The following is a 16,474-nucleotide window of genomic DNA, read 5'->3' as shown; positions in this document are numbered from 1 at the left end:
AGTGTATTATGTCAAATACTAATGATTTTACGTGTTACATCCATAAATAACTTGGAAAAAACTAACGTCCTACCATATGGAAAGTTTTGAGTAGAGAAATACATCCTACGCGCAGGAAATCACTACAGCCACTTTAACAGGATGTATTTATTGTTCAAAAACTACATCCTACGATAATACAGTACCCCCATTGTATAATAATATGACCAAAAACTTTAGGTATAAAATACATACATCCTGTGTATAGAAAATTACATACATATTCATGAATTTATCGGGTTGTTTCATCCATAAGCAAATTTACAAGCATAAAAATACAGCGCATGAGTACAAAGCACATTTCTTGATGAAAAATATACCTTGATTCTCCGTGCTCCAGGTCATTGGGTCATCAGACCAACCTTGGCTGAAATCCAAGCAACGGGCGTATTTCACTCAAGCAGAATAGCTCATATTAACAGATGCTATAATGTCAAGGCTCATCATCAAGCTAGACTAGGTCTCAGACTGAGTTCTTCTTCTCTAGCATTTAGATGTCTCTCCTCTAGCGCAGGACAATGCTTATTCAGAGATATATTCTCCACGTATAGTGTGAATCCTTTCACACTTCTTTCTGTAAAATGTTGCTGCTATGAACAAAAAGTTTTAATGTTCAAAAAAAAAAATCAAAATTAGTGGTGGATCCCAGCTCAACCTTGGAGCCTGGGCAACACTGGCGAGCTGCGACTGCTGCGAGTGAATGTCAATAAAATTGGAAGTAGAACACTCATGCCGTCATGCGATTGTAGAATCGACAGAGTATTTGTCGGCGGAGCCCGGGCTGCCCAGGCTAGCCGGGCTGTGTCTCCGCCACTAAATCAAACGCTCGTCGAGGCAAAACACGGAAACAACAACGGCGGGGAAGCGCCCGAGATCAAATCACTCACCAGCAAAGAAATCGACAGAAGTGCGGTACGGTTCGGACGCAGCACCACGCCGCCGACGCTCTCTCGCCGACACCTCCCAGCCCGGCCACCCGTCTCAGATCTTCACGGTAAGCAGGAGCACTAAAAAATGAGATCACGCAGCCTGATTCGTTAATCCTCTGCCCGTTGCAGCTCTATCCAAACATAAACCACAAGTCCACAACGCATCAAGGAAAAATAGGAAGGAATGGTGAGAGAAATCGACCTTCTGTGGCTGACCGGAAGAAGCACCACCAACTCTTCCTCCCCGAACGCGAGAAGCTCGCCGGCCGTGTTCACCAGTATTGGCCTCCGTCACCATTGCGCCGCCCTTTCTCGGCCATAAGGAACCGCACGTGTCGCCTCCCCTGCCGTCGTATGTGGGGTGCCCAACCCAATCACAAGGAGGAAGGGGAGGCTGAGGAGGGGCGGCGGATATGCCAGCTTGGGATTGGGTTGGTCGCCGGGGCCTGGCTGCCGCTGCGCCGCCGGCCACAATCGACTGGAGACGAGGGGGCCGAACGAGAATGGGGAAATTTCGGAGCTATCTGTCTTTCTCTCCCCTCGCACGTGCGCGCTGGACCCCAAAATCTGTCGGAACTCACCGCCGCTTCCGTTCCACCACCCGTTTCTGATCGGACGACGCACACGCGTGAGCACCAGGGAAGACAACAAAGTGCCCAGGCAATTATTAGATTTCACGTATTGAAATACAGTTATTGGTAATTGTAAGCGCTGAACTGCCATAACTATAGGACTTGCTAAGTTGATATGAATTGTGTTCCTACAAGAACAAATGTGCTATTTAGTCCTTCCTACCATTACCTGCTGTGCACAATTGTGGGCAACTATGTTGAGATCAGTTCTATTGATATGGATGATCTCCAAGAGGTTGGACTAGGTCCTGCCGTTGCCTTTGCAAGACTGAGGTTATCCGTGAAGAAAATGGGATCCTGCAAAAGAATGTAGGAGGCAATTTGGGCTGACGTGATGAGAGCAGCTGCTTCAGCTTGCAGTGGAGATGCTATATTGGTGGTCTTGGCTGCAATAAATACATCAATTACTTGCGAATTAGCTTTCCAGGACATGTAAATTCCAATTCCCACCTTTGTTGTTCGTCTATTGGTTTGAGGCCTCCAAGCTGCATCATCCAGAAATACCTTTGGCCCTGCATAGGTTAGCTCCTGTGGAAGAGCAATAGGTTTGTTTGGTGGATCAATAGAAGTATTTGTTTGCAAGCTATTTAGCAAGACATGTGTTCTTATGTTAACCTGGTTAGGTAAGCCCTCTTCGTTGGAGAAGAGTTTTTCATTTCTCATTTTCCAAATGCACCAAAGGAAAGTGAAAATGTGTTGAATATTATTTGTTGGGTGGTTGATTGCAAGCAAATTTGAAATGATAGTGGTTATGGTGTTTGAATTTGCAGCAATAATATCAGTTCTAAGGTGCAAGGGAGAATGGAACCAAGTAGCTCTAGCAAAAGTGGAAGTGAAAAACAAGTGTATATCATTTTCTTGAAGTCCACATCCGCAACAAATATTGGATATGTGTTTAAAATACCTTGAGGCCTTTGCCCCTGTGGGAATCGCTCTCCTTATTATCCTCCAAGGAAAAGCTTTGATTATCGGCATCAAGTGTTTATTTTCCCATACCTTTTTAATAATTTTCATCACTATGTTGTTTGGTGGAGTTGGCTTTGGCGATCCTACATTAAAAAAAAAGCTTTTAAACATAGTTTGTAAGACTAGCCATAATGGGAGTATTATAAGTAGTATTATGTATGCCATGTTGGCCAAAATCTGATGTGGCGCATCAATTAATGAGGTGAGAGATGAGAGTGATATCATAATATGATACCGTATCATAGCACGTAAAACTAGAAAACTTAATGACAAACACATGACGTACACAAATTTCCATTATGATTAGTCTAAATAGATTTGGAATTGCATGTTCCATTCGGGATTGGCTTCCAGCAAAGGATATCATCCTCTTCAGATGAGATGATGGAAATTGATTTTATTGCAGACGGGCTGTAGGTTGGTGGAAGAAGGAATCAATAAGGGAGTTGTTCCAATTTTTCGTGTATGGCATTCAAAGGTCTTTTACCATAGCCTGGTAGGTGTATCCTTGGTCCTGAATAATGGGATTATCATGAATGTTCTTCCATGTAGTATTCCAAGGGAACTCCAGAATGATATATTTCCTTTGGAAATTTGGTAGAACAAAGTTTCTTGAAGCGAACGAAAGACTTTGAGAATGGAGGTCCAAAAGGCACATTTTGGTTTGTTGGGTTTAGTAGTGTCGGGGAAGTATTTGGATTTGAGAATTTCGTGTAACTGGCTGTTGCGCCTCCCCGCTATCCTCCAGGCTGAACCAAGAATGAGCACATGATTGACAACAGTTAAATTTCGAATGCCAATGCCTCCTTCTTCTTTTAGCGGGCAAATGTTTTTCCAAGCTGTCAAGTAGATCGGAGTTTACCCCTGTCCACCGGAAGTTTCCGATAATAGAGTTAATTTTTTGTAGGAACTTTTTTGAGAAAACAATGTTAGACATATAATAGACAGTGATTGAAGAAAATATTGATTTTATGAGTTCTTGCCGAGCACCATGGGAAAGAAAACTTGCCTTATAAGTGGAAAGCAGATATCGAAGAGGGATGTCGTAGCTCTTCCGCGGAGTTCGCACTCCATTCCGACGGTTCGCGCATTGATCGACGCAGTTGCCACTGCGACGGTTCCCCTTCCCGGCAACTACACCGTCGTTGCACACCAATAATAATTCCATCGCGAGGTAGGCGGCGGTTGGACATCGTTCGTGTTTCAATGACGCGTCAGGCTCGCCACTCCCCGCCTCGCTTCTCGCTCTGTCCAGCGCGCTCGAAACGTCCCCTGTGGAGTGGGGACAGGCTCGAGACGTTGGACAACGTATTGGGCCGCATCAGGCGGAAGGAGGCTATGGGGCGCGTGACAGGAACCGAAAAAATGTCCGGCGCGCCCAAAAGATCTTTGAGGGACGCTTTGGAAGACGCGACTGAAGATGCTCTAAGAATTCCTCCATGGGCCGGCTCATTTATCAGTTCTCTATTTTTATTTCGTACCGTTATGGATACTTGGATTGTACTTGTCTGTTTGTTCTGTTGGTTGAACTGTTTTCAAAATACAATTTTTTGAACAAATTCATAATGTAAAAAAACCCGTTATATTCAATTTTGGGCAAATTCAAAATTTGAACAAAATTCAAAATCCAAACAAATTTGAACGCATTTTTCAAATCTAAATAGATTTGAGTATGAACATTTTGCAAATCTAGATTTTTCTTAAAATTAAATTTTCAAAAATCTGTATTTTGAAAATCTAAACATTTTAAACAAAATCAAAAACAAAAAACGGAAGAAACGAACGAAACAGAAACCCGACCAAACCAAACAAAATCGGACCAAACCGGGGAAAAAACTGTACCCACGAAAACAACGCCGATTTTGGTCCGTTCGTTGGCATCGAACGGCAGCATGTCCAACCCATGAAAATGGACCGCATAGTCGGCCCAAAGCCCAATCCAACGAAGGGAGAGGAAAGCAGTGCTCTAGCTGAGAGGAAAAAAATATCTCCCTTCTAGAATTCCCCTTCACTTGCTGTCACCCTCGCCGACACTCCTAGCTCCACAATGACGGCCGGCTCGATTCCACTCTCAACCAGCGCCCGTGCCGACCTTCTCGCCGCGGTCAACCTCTCGCTGCCACTGCCTAGCGCACGCCGGCGGCGTCCTCAAAACAGGAGCAGCAGCGTGTGCCGTCTGGTCGCCGCGGTCGACCTCTAGTTGTCGCGAGTATATAGCATAGAACTACTACTTTTCGCGTAAAATTTCGAAAAACTACGAGTATACGTTTCAATCGCAAAAAACTACCACAAATCGTCCAGTTGTTTTAAATAGTACTGATTCGAAACTGACTGTGAATTGACAAAAATGGCCCAGACGTGGCAAAAATTATCTCAGCTAAAGTGGGTTCCATGTCTCAGCACAATTTAGAAAATCAAAACAAATAAATAAAAAGGGGAAAATGAAATTTGCAAATTAAAAAACGACGTTGCTTGAGCCGGCGGCAACCCCATTGCCCCGGGCGGACGGCGCCTCCGCCCAGTCGCCCCCCGCCGCGGCGTAGGGCTGGAACGCCTTTGACCTGCTCGGCGCCCACGGCGGCGCCGCCACCTCCTTCCCCCTCCCAGACTCCTCCATCCGCTCCCGGCAACCACCTCCCAGCAGGCAGGCGCAGGCGCCCGCGGAGATCAAGTGCCGTACAACAACGGCAACACGTGAGCCCAACCCGCACCAGCCCAGGCTCCTGTTGGGATCACGGCAGCGCACTCCGAAGCAGGAAGGGCAGCAGCAGCAGACTAAGCGGCCGCCGGCGTAGTCAAGCTGCATCCTATGCGGCGGCCATCGTGCAATGCTACTCCGGCCCGCGTCTCCGCCGATCCGATCTCCCCGGCCCCCCGCCTCCTCCCACCGCTCTGGGCTCCCCCAGGCGTAGCCAGCAGCTCGGGGCCGGGCGGAATTGGGCGGGTAGGGTTCTGGGCGGAGGGCGACGGGCTGGTGGCGCTCGCCGTGCTTGGGGCGGCCGCGTCGTCGAGCTGGAGGCGGCGGAGCAGCGGGGAATTGGGCGAGTCCCAATCACCTCCTCTCCATCTTTCGTCTCCTTTCTTCCTTCCCTTGCTCGTCTCCGTCACCTCTGGGTTTTTTCTTTCCAGCTCCGGCCATGGGGCAGTGGCGGCCGCGACGGGTACGGCATGGCACAGGTGCGCGGCGGCGCGGCGTCGGCCATGTCGGGCCAGCGCAACAAGCATGGGTCTGCCTGGATGAAGGTCAATGGGGGCTTTTTTCCATTTTTAAATATATCATTTTTAGTTTTCCATTTAGCTGACACGTGGGACCCACTTTAGCTGAGATAATTTTTGCCACGTCACCGCTGATAGTGGGCCATTTTTGTCAGAAATCGTGTCAATTCACAGTCAGTTTCGAATCAGTGCTATTTGAAACAACTGGAATGATTTGTGGTAGTTTTTACGATTGAAACGTAAACTCGTAGTTTTTCGAAAAATTTTACCCGAAAAATAGTAGTTCTATGCTATATACTCCGTTGTCGCCGCGTTGCCGCACGCGGGCCGCATCCTCCAAGAGGAGGAGCAGGAGCAGGAGGGTGTGTCGGGCTGGTCGCCACGCTCAACCTCAGCCGTAGCACGCCGGCCGCGTCGTCCAAGCGGAAGAGCAGGAGCGGACATGTCGTCGCGCTCATCCTCTCGTTGTCGCCGCCCTGATGCACGCCGGCTGCGTCGTCCAAGAGCAGGAGCAGGAGCGCCCGGCCTGGTTGTCTACTCAACCTCAGCTGGCGCACAGCGGCCGCGTCCTCCAAGCGGAGGAGCAGAAGCTAGAGTGTGTCGTCTCCCTGCTCATCCTCTGTAAGAAAGAAGTACGTTTTCTACATGTATTCCCTGCATTCAGTCGGCAGTCTAGTGTTTGCTCAATTGTTATTAATAAATTGGTGTTCACCTATTGCTCCAATAGACTTTATGCTAGTGCAAATAGAACGAAAGTTCATACATCTGTGGAAATATGAACTGAGCTGAACTAAATGCAACCCGTTGCTGCTAACTGAATTTGAACAAAATGCTATCCATAACAGTATTTGAACAGACTAGCACCCACATCTGAATGCAAATCGTTGGTGCTAAGTGCTAACTAAATTTCAACAAAAACTGAAGTAAATGGTATCTATTGCCCACAACTGAACTGAATGGCACTAGGACTAAACTAAATGGCAACTATTGCACATTACAGAAGAACTGATTGGCATTCAAAAACAGAAATATGTTACCATAGCCTAGTAAAAACGTCATCTGTGATCGGTCCCTGTAAATTACCTGAGAATTTAGTAAGAATTTTAAACAATTATAATCTGTAAAGCTGTAAGCTAACTATACAAACAAGATTACCGTTAAGAGTTGAGTGAAGCTAATATTGCCATCGCAAACTTTAGATTCATTCTCTTTGCCTGTACAAACACTATCATTTGCAACTTGTGCACTATCACCACGTGCCTCTTCCTGAACCTCTTGTATCTTGTAATGAAATTAAATTGTACAATTATGAAAATTGATGGACATATTGATAGGATTGAAAACATAATTTTTATCGAGCAACATACCTCTTCCCTGAACTGTGATGTAGTTTGGTTTTGTCTTTTTTTTCTAATCTTATGCTTCTTATCTAGCCAACTTCTTCTTCGTTTTGACGTTTTTGTTTCGACTCCTTTTTCTTTAGGCGTGCATTAGTCAACAAATCATTTGGTGGGCTAGCATCAGTTGGACTTGTACCTGGAAACCGTGGTGTGCCTGTACATGCATTGATTTTTTCTTCAATTTGCTTACCAAGGATGTCTAGTGTCCTATCTACCAACCCGACACACTCTGGAAAGTTGGATGCTCGGTCTGCCAAATTATGAAATTTACGGGACATATATCTGTAGCTAAGCATGGCATCCATATTTGGATTTTCGATTATGTTTCTCCCCTCTTCGTCTTGTACAGTTTCACCCGAGCTTCCCGTGTCGATCGCTTTAACACATGATGTGGTGGTAGTGATTTGATATTCATTGAATCAAGAACTTTAAGAGCATGGCCACACAATATACCAATTTTATCAAATTGCCGGCAGCTGCACACAACTATTTGTTTCGAAGGATCACCAATAACTTTATACTCCTCCTCAAAGGTAAAATCTCCAACTAGATATTCATTACACCCATCCATTGTCTTGGTGCAAGCTGACAATGATCTTTCATATTCACCTTGAAAAGCTTCAAATATACCAGGTGTATACAACTTGCTAGCCTGCACCAACATAGGTGGTGGTCTCCTCATACATAGTTTAGGCAACTTTTTCCTTGATTCAAATTTTGAATGCAATTCGATATTCCTTTTTTCCTTGTACCACCCTTTCAAAATGCTTAAAGAACCGAATGATATCAAAATCTAATTTGAAATGGATTTTCAAGTCATTGTTCAAACTCTCACTTAATTGTGTACTTCTCATTCCTAATGTGAAGACATCCTTCATATAACATTCAGCCCATTTTTCTTTTAGCTTATATATGCTATCCAACCAAATCTGCTTGCTCACCTTTTTCCTCATGAGGTCAAACTTTTGTTCAAATTCCTCTGTGTCTTCGTACTCAAACATGTACGCGCTGAAATCTAATAGAACTCTTGTTTCTTCATTATCCTCTATTTTGGTGTACTTATTTTTCTCTTTCTCTTTCTTCTTCTCCTTTTTCTTGTCCTTTTTCTTCTCTTCATCCTTCTCTTCGTGTAGATGTTTGGCAGCATTTTGCATAATATGAAAAGTGCATAATCCATGCCACACTTCCGCAAACACTTCCCCAACTGCCTTTCCCATTGTAGCATCTTGATCCATATAGAATGTTTTTGGCGCCTTTCCTTTATGAGAATTTAGAAAGGCCTCGAACAACCACTTGAAGCATGCAAAGGTTTCATCATACATGAGAGCAGCACCAAAAACCACAGTTTCTCTAAAGTGATTGAATCCGACAAAAACACCAAAAAGGCCTGCTCTCCTTGTTTGTTCCAAAAGTAGTGTCAAAACTAACAACATCACCAAAATGTGCATAGTCCATGATCATTTTGGCAACAACCCAAAATATATTTGCTATTGTTCTTCACAATCCATTTGCAATGCATATTGGAATGATGGGTTTTCAGCAATCTTGTCTTGAAAATACTTAAGCATGCTACCAGCTTGGCCATATGCCATTTCTATTTGGCGCTTAGTCCGCAAATAATTCTTGTGATCATGGAGGGTATAGCTAAGATTGGGTCGTCCACCAACTTGGCGACTTGCCAACTCATGTGCTGCTTTTGGCCTAATACCTGAATCGTCTACCATTCCAATTTCAAAAGCTTGTAACTCCGAAATTTTCCTTTGTGACACCATTAGGTGTAAAGTTTCTGGCAAGTGTAATGTGTGATTGTGTTCCAAAGATAGCTCAGACACTTTGAGGTTTCCCTTCGTTCGGTCCATTTTAACATTCATGTGGACTTGAAAATTGGTTCTAATTTCAGCTCGAGGGAGCTTAGTTAAATAATCTCTCTTGTCTTCTGATCGAAGACCCTCATTTGCACAAACAAATTTACATGATGTAATCATCGGATGACCTTTTGTTTGTATACCTTTTCTTGACCTCGAAGCCTTTCTGCCCGCTGTAGCTCAACCAAAACGCCCAAGCCTCATCTGAATTTCTGAACTTCATGCCCATATGAGGTACCAAACTAGGCAGTACAACTCTGCAATGTAAAAAAACAAAACAAGTATTACTACAGCGGCGCTTACTATAGTATGTGACATCTCATTGCAAAGTACTTGTGATAATTGAATTACCGGTTGAATTCCGGACCATGAGCTGATGTGTTTATCTCTTGTGCCATATCTGTTTCTTTCTTGGTTTCTTCTTCCATTGGCAAATATGATGCTTGACGAAGTTCAACCAACTATTTCCATGAGAAGCACAAAAATTGATCAAGTTCTAAAGAAATCTCAAGCCGAGAGTTTGATTTATTCAATGTGAGAAACAGATACTCAGAATTTACCTAAGAATGATGGGCAGAGCAGTACGTGCCTGCTCCAGGTTCTGGCGAAAACTAATCAAGTTCTAAACAAATCTGAAGGTAAGAGTTTGATTTATTGAAGATGAGCTCCAGATTCTGGTGAAAACTGATCAGGAATAAAACAAATCTAAAGAAAAGAGTTGATTTATTCAAGATGGGAAAGACAGAAATCTAGGCTACTGACAATTTACTTGTGAATGATAACCAGTAACGCCAGCTCCAGGTTATGGGGATCCTTTTTTCTCGTGATTTTTATTTCCGTCGATGATTCTCGCGCCATTTACTTTGTTCTGGCGCCTTTTCTGTGCTGGAGTGCGGCACAACGGTTTGTTGGGCTGGGCTTTGGGCCGACTATGCTGTATGGTTCCCTGGATTGGACATGCTGCCGTTCGATGCGAACGGACGAACCAAAATCAGCAAAGTCCCTCTGCAGTAGTTTAATGTACGTCAGAGGATCTCGTTCCAACAACATAGCGCTAAGTGGGAGGTTGGCTGCGGGAGGAAAAATATCGCGAGAGAGAGGGCGATGGTCTTGCGCGCTAGTCGAGAGTGACACACGAATATAAACATATGAAAGTATAGCCTTTGATTTAATGTGACACCGTAGTAATCGTACGGGGTCTGTGCTAGTAATACTTCTATATTAATATCAAGTAATATGAACCGGAGAAAGTACAAAGAAAAGATCCAAGCCCCAGATGTTCGTAAACTCTGCCTTTGATCAATAAAACGAGCAAGTCTTATTATTATTCTAAAAAAATACGATGTATAAAGACGTGCTAGGGTGAACGTGGTTAGTTCAATTGAAAATTTGCTTGGATCAATAAAAAAAATTGTAATTTTGTTTTCGCTTGTATATTTTTTTGTTTGGATTACCGATTCTCTTGGGTTCTCCTTTCTTATAGTGTCAGATATTTCCGTTAAAACGGACTAATTTTCCAACAAATCGTGTGAAAGGATGATTCCTTCTCCGTCGGCATCGGTCAATCATGTTTGAAATATGGAAATATCTGATCACATTCGCTCTTGTTAGAAAAAAGAACCGCTAGCCCTACAAGCCAGCGTAAACACTCTTCGGCAAATACCTGGAAGGTCTCCCCCAAATAATGAAATCCCAATAAAACCTAAGAATTATCGGAGAGATCGAGACGGCTTAGTATTTGTCGATCAGTATTCACCAAACCGTCAAAAACTTCGTACCTCCTCCAATGGCGGATGCCGCGGAGAAGTCGCAGAATCCCTGCAGCATCTGCGACGAGGAAATGGCGGCCTCGGAGGTCCTCCGCGGTGGCAGCGCCTGCTCTCACGCCTTCTGCCCAGCGTGTCTTACGGGCCACGTCCGAGCCAAGGTCGAGTCCGGCGCCGCCGCCACCGTGCGATGCCTCGACGCATCCTGCACCGGGACTCTCGACCCAGAGCTGTGCCGCGCCGCCCTCCCGGTCGACGTGTTCGAGCGGTGGTGCGCCGCGCTGTGCGAGACCATGTTTCTTGGCGCGCGGCGGACTTACTGCCCCTTCCCCGATTGCTCGGAGATGATGGTGGCCGACGACGACGGCGAGCCCGTGACGCAGTCCGAGTGCCAGGTGTGCAGGCGGCTGTTCTGCGCGCAGTGCAGCGTGCCGTGGCACGCGGGCGCCGATTGCGCCGCCTACGAGAAGCTCGGGAGAGGGGACAGGAGCAGGGAGGACTTGATGCTGCTGGAGATGGCCACGGAGAAGAAATGGAGGAGGTGCCCCAAGTGCGACTTCTTCGTCGACAAAAGAGGTGGCTGCTTGCACATTGTCTGCAGGTAATTGCCCTTTTCTTTTTGGGTGACTGTACTGATCTATGGATCTCCTTCTGCCAAATTGTAGATTAGATCTTATTTTAGGTTTGGGAGAACAACTTCTACTAATAAGTAGTAACATAACATAGCACGCCAGTTTTCTATGTGGAGTAATTAATCAGTAAGTAGTCGAACAAGTGTTTAACGGCTTTGCATGAAAACTTGATGCCTAAAAGCTTAATGGTTGCGTGATCGTCAGGTGCAAATTTCAGTTCTGCTATGGATGTGGCAATGAGTGGGAGTCTGACTCATGTACTTGTGATGACCGGGATGACGACGATAGTGATTCCGAGGATGAAGACGATGGAGCCTGAGTCGATCTGGTCCCATTTTGATATATGTGACCTTGTCCTGATGTTATAAATTTCCTCCAGACTAGAGTAATACTTTGAAGTGTTCTTTGGTGCATGATAGATCACTCAAAATGCTTAATGGTTTCGTGACCATGCAGTTTTGAAAATTTTCATTGATATAGTAAACCATTGTTCTTGGTCATTGTGTGAATTTTCTGCAACATGTTACCAACCAATTTTCAGTGCTAGGTATGGCTCTCCCCGCTCCCTCCGCTCCCAGCCTAGCCTAGCCTCCCACCACCACCGGAACCCCACTGCCGCCGTCGCTCCACTCCGGCCGCCCCTCTCCATCATGGCCTCCCCCGCGTCCGCCTCCGACGCGTCCTGCTCCGCGGACGGCCTCCGCTGGCGGAGATCCGGCAGCGAGTCCTCCAGCGCGCGCAGCTACTCCGACGTCGCGCGCACCGCCGCGGCGCCAAGCCCCGCCACCGCACCGACCCCCGCCGTTGCACCCTCCAGCGCCGCCACCGCCGCCGCCCGCAGGGCGCCCGCTGCCACCCGCCTGGGCCCCCGCTCGGAGGTGCACCGGGCCAACCGCGAGCCCGCCGTCGACGCCGATGGCTTCCAGCAGCCGCGCCGCAGGTACCACAACCGCCGCCCCCGTCGCCCTGAGACGCGTCACTCTCCGCTTCGGGCCCGCCGCAACCCCTCGCCGGTGGAGGACGCCGGCCTCTTCTTCCGGTGCCTCGAGCCCGGACATGTCGTGCACGACTGCACCAACAAGGTGCGCTGCCGCGAGGGCCTCCTCCCCAGCCATGAGTCATGGCAGTGCGGTCCCAGGCAACGCCAGGCCCGGCGCGAGGCTGAGCGCGCGGCGCCTCCTGCTCCGCCGCGCCACGCCACCCCTCCGCCGCCGCCCCCACCACCGGCCACCTCGCACGCGCCGCTCACCGTCTTGGCGACCCCGTGATGGCGTGCAAGACACACGTCCGTTGGGAACCCCAAGAGGAAGGTGTGATGCGTACAGCAGCAAGTTTTCCCTCAGTAAGAAACCAAGTGTCGAGGGTGCTCCTCGGCAATACCCTCCGATAGGGGCTTAGGGTTGATGGAATCCTGCAAGCTGACACGAGACATCGGTTCACAGACAAGCGGGGAGAGCGATTTACCCAGGTTCGGGGCCCTCGATGAGGTAAAACCCTTACGTCCTGCCTGTCTGTTCTTGATTATGATGATAATGGGTTACAATGGGGTGCCGAATAGTTCGGTCGAGATCTCGTCGAGATGGCTAGGCGCTAAGGTGACCTAGCTTTATGCTTCTGTTGGCTAAGATTGTTAAGGTTGATTGTGTCCCTCGACAGCCCCTCTCCCGGCCTTTATATAGGAGGCCAGGTCTCAAGAGGTCTAATCGAGTACGACTAGGTTTACAGTAGATCTATCTCTAGACTTTCCTTGTTCGGCTTCTTCCGCGTCTTGTACTTCAAGGAATCTTCCGTTGCACCGTCCTAACAGCCCATCTTGCCGTCGAGTGCCTTCATGGGCCTCCAACTAGGAAATACAGGGTAGGGCAACATTGGTTACCCGAAGGGTAATGCCCACGTCAGTAGCCCCCGAGTGTCTAGCCGAAGGTAGTTCGGGTAGAGACTAAAGCATGCCTCCACCCAATGTTCTTCTCCTTGATTGTTCTTGTTCTTCTTGAATCTGCATCATCTTCTTCTGTCGGGTGCGCGTCAGCGCTCCCGATGGGAGTAGCCCCCGAGTCTAGGTACGGATACTTGCAATCCGTGCGTAGACTCAAGTTGTACCACTCGATCATTTCGCTCTGCCGAAATTTTTCCGCGAGTCTTCGTGGGTCATCCGATATATTTTCCTTATGCAAGGGATAATGAGTAACGTGCCCAACTTTTGCTGGTTAACTGCCGATGGCAAAACAACGTTACCCTACACAGAATCAAGTCCCCGGGCTTGATCCTGGAGTTTGAAAAAGTTTTATCGGGTGCGCGCCCAGCGCTCCCGATGGGAGTAGCCCCCGAGTCTGGGCACGGGTGCTTGTAACCGGGTGAACACTCGTGTCGAACAATTATCCCTTCCTTCTCCTCCTTTTTTCTTCGAATCTTCGTTCCATCGGGTGCGCGTCCAGCGCTCCCGATGGGAGTAGCCCCCGAGTCTAGGTGCGGATGCTGGCAATCCGTGCGTAGACTCAAGTTGACCATCCGATACCTTTTCATTCCTTCGAATGCTTTGAGCATGACATCATTGATGATGCTTTGTTAATATCTTGATTCTGACTGACAGGACGTAACCTGCTGGGCCTATTCTTTCTTTGTCTGGCCCTTTTCGCGCAGTTACCAAGGCGTCTCCTCGATCTCTGCAATCTTTAATAGAAAAGATCCACTGAATGAACCGGTAGCAATGACACGTGCCCACACAGCTCTCAAGTTCTCCTTAAAATCTTCAAAGGGCGAAAAAAAAATCCCTAATCTTCTTCCACATTTCCCGTAGCATCTTCTCGTTCTCCTCCTTATTCCTCTCTTCGCCACTGCTGCGCCGCCACCACTGCTTTTCCGATCTTCCCCAGATCCCGCAATGGTGAAGAAGAAGGGCCTTACTGCCGCCGCCAGTTCTACTAGCGGAGGCGCCGCCGCCAAATCTTCCTCGAATCTTCCGAAGGGGAGCGCCCCGCACGCTCCTCCCCTATCTCCGGCGCCGCCAGCGCCGCCAAGTTCGGTAGCCAAGCCCAGAGATTGGACAGCGTCATCCGTCACCAAGCGTGACGAGAAAAGATCCATAAGCCTGGGATTAATCTCCTCCGACGAGGGGAATGTGATCTTTCCAGGTGCGATTTCTCGGCCTAATCCTCCTGCTGGCTTTACCGTGATGTTCTTGTCGTTCCTATATCGAGGTCTTTCGCTCCCCGCTCATGAATTCCTCCTCCATCTCTTGTGAACTTACGAGATCCAATTATGGAAACTCACTCCCAACTCAATCCTCCACGTTGCTGTGTTCATCACCCTTTGCGAGGCATTTTTGGGCATCAAACCTCATTTTGGGCTGTGGAAAAAGATCTTCTATGTGAAGAGATACAGCAGTAGTAATGGGTCCTTTGTCACCGGAGGGGTGGGGTTTGTAGCTCGTTCGGAGGTTAATTACTTCAATTTCCCAATGAGGGAATCTGTGCAAGGGTGGAGACTGAAATGGTTTTACGTCAAGGATTCCCTGTCACCCGAAACCCAGCTTCCTTGCTTTGTCGACGTCCTCGAAGCCAAGCCCAAAAATTCCTGGAAGAACATTCTCTCACCCGACGAAAGAGTAGCAGCCGATGAATTATTTGCCAAATTTCTTCGAATCAAAGAGGCCGACGGCCAAACTATGGTCGGCACAGAGGTGGCAGCGGTGTTCCTGAAACGTCGAGTCCAACCAGTCATGGCCAGAGTTCGCCCGATGTGGTTGTATTCAGGTCCAAAGGATGAAACCAGGATTAATGCTGCCGAACTGTCGGAAAAGGAGTTGCTTGATGAAGTCCGTCGCCTTACTTCCTTTAGCCAGGAAGACTCGATCCCATTGATATCTTCTTACACTCCTCTCGATGCGGATCATCCGCCACCAGAGGTAACTTTCCTTTTGATATTCTCACTATGCTATTTCCACTTAGCTAATATGATCGCTATTATTCTTATTGGTTCTTCTTTTCGACAGATCCCCATAGTTTCTGGAAACTTGCACGATTCGCCAAATGATACTTCTGAGGGAAGAGGCTCCTCAATACCTGTTGATTTTCATATTGTCGAGCACGCGGGCCAGAGAGCGAACACGATGATCCGATAGACTCCGCAACTCTTCACACCGATCTTCCTCCTTCAGTTGACGACGCTTGCGACACAGAGGGATCAGTGCGTAATAATGCCGCTGATCATGATGCCTTTGTTAATGTAGCTATGGAGGCGACCATAGCTTCGCCCGTGAAGAGATCAACCGGCGGCTTCGCCGACGAAGATGATCTCCTCGATATGTAAGTACCTTCTTCCTTTCTGCTATATTTTGTCCCCTTGTTTCTCGCATTTTTTTTCATAACTTATGTCGACCATTTCCTTTTTGTAGTGACGAAGGTTTCGCCGAGCCTCCGTCTAAGAAAGCCAGATCTGATGCTATTCCGCCGGCCGTTGCTGCTTCCGAAGCTTCGGCTCCTAAAGAAGCTCCCGCGGCCCAGGCATCGACTGCTTCTTACCTTTCCAAGGGGAAAGATGTTCCTGCCGCCACCACGACTCCTCCTTCTGTAAGTCCTTTTTGAATACATCGTGAATTTCTTGAAATGTGCCTTGTCTAACGATTCTTCGTAAAACATCCTTTTTTCCTTAAGGATCTGCGAGGTGTTATATCTTCTCTGGAGGCCTTTGCCTCTCAATTTACCTCTCTGGAAGCGGACAAAGTTCGACTGCAGGAGGAAGTTAAATCTTCCTCTTCGAAGTTGGACGGCGCCATAAAAAAGGCTGCCACAGCTCGCCAGGAGGTCGACTCCCTGAAGGAGGAGCTGGGCAAACTGAAGGAAAAGCTGAAGGAGGAGGAGGCGTCAAGACTGGCTGCCGAAGCTCAGGCAGCCGAAAAAGATGAACTCCTTCGCCAATCTTCGCTAGCTTTGCTTGGTAATCCTTTCTATACTTTCCTGTCGATTATCGTACTTTACGAATTCGATCTTCTGTTAATGATCTTTTTCATTCCTTCCTCACGCAGAAGCCG

At 47.5% G+C, this 16,474-nt stretch overlaps 1 protein-coding gene across 1 annotated transcript; it reads left to right on the top strand.

Moving 5' to 3' along the window:
- The first annotated feature begins 10,833 nt into the window (after positions 1–10,833).
- LOC124682445 (E3 ubiquitin-protein ligase RSL1-like) lies at positions 10,834–11,823 on the top strand. The gene is made up of 2 exons (XM_047217128.1): positions 10,834–11,414; positions 11,650–11,823. The coding sequence occupies exons 1-2, from the start codon at positions 10,834–10,836 to the stop codon at positions 11,762–11,764; spliced, it is 696 nt and encodes a 231-aa protein (XP_047073084.1). The 3' UTR covers positions 11,765–11,823.
- The last annotated feature ends 4,651 nt before the right edge of the window (positions 11,824–16,474 follow it).

The sequence above is a fragment of the Lolium rigidum genome, chromosome 1 (assembly GCF_022539505.1).
Source record: "Lolium rigidum isolate FL_2022 chromosome 1, APGP_CSIRO_Lrig_0.1, whole genome shotgun sequence".
Classification (NCBI taxonomy): Eukaryota; Viridiplantae; Streptophyta; class Magnoliopsida; order Poales; family Poaceae; genus Lolium; species Lolium rigidum.
The sequence above is the reverse complement of the archived record's forward strand: the minus strand, read 5'-3'. Positions and strand labels throughout refer to the sequence as shown.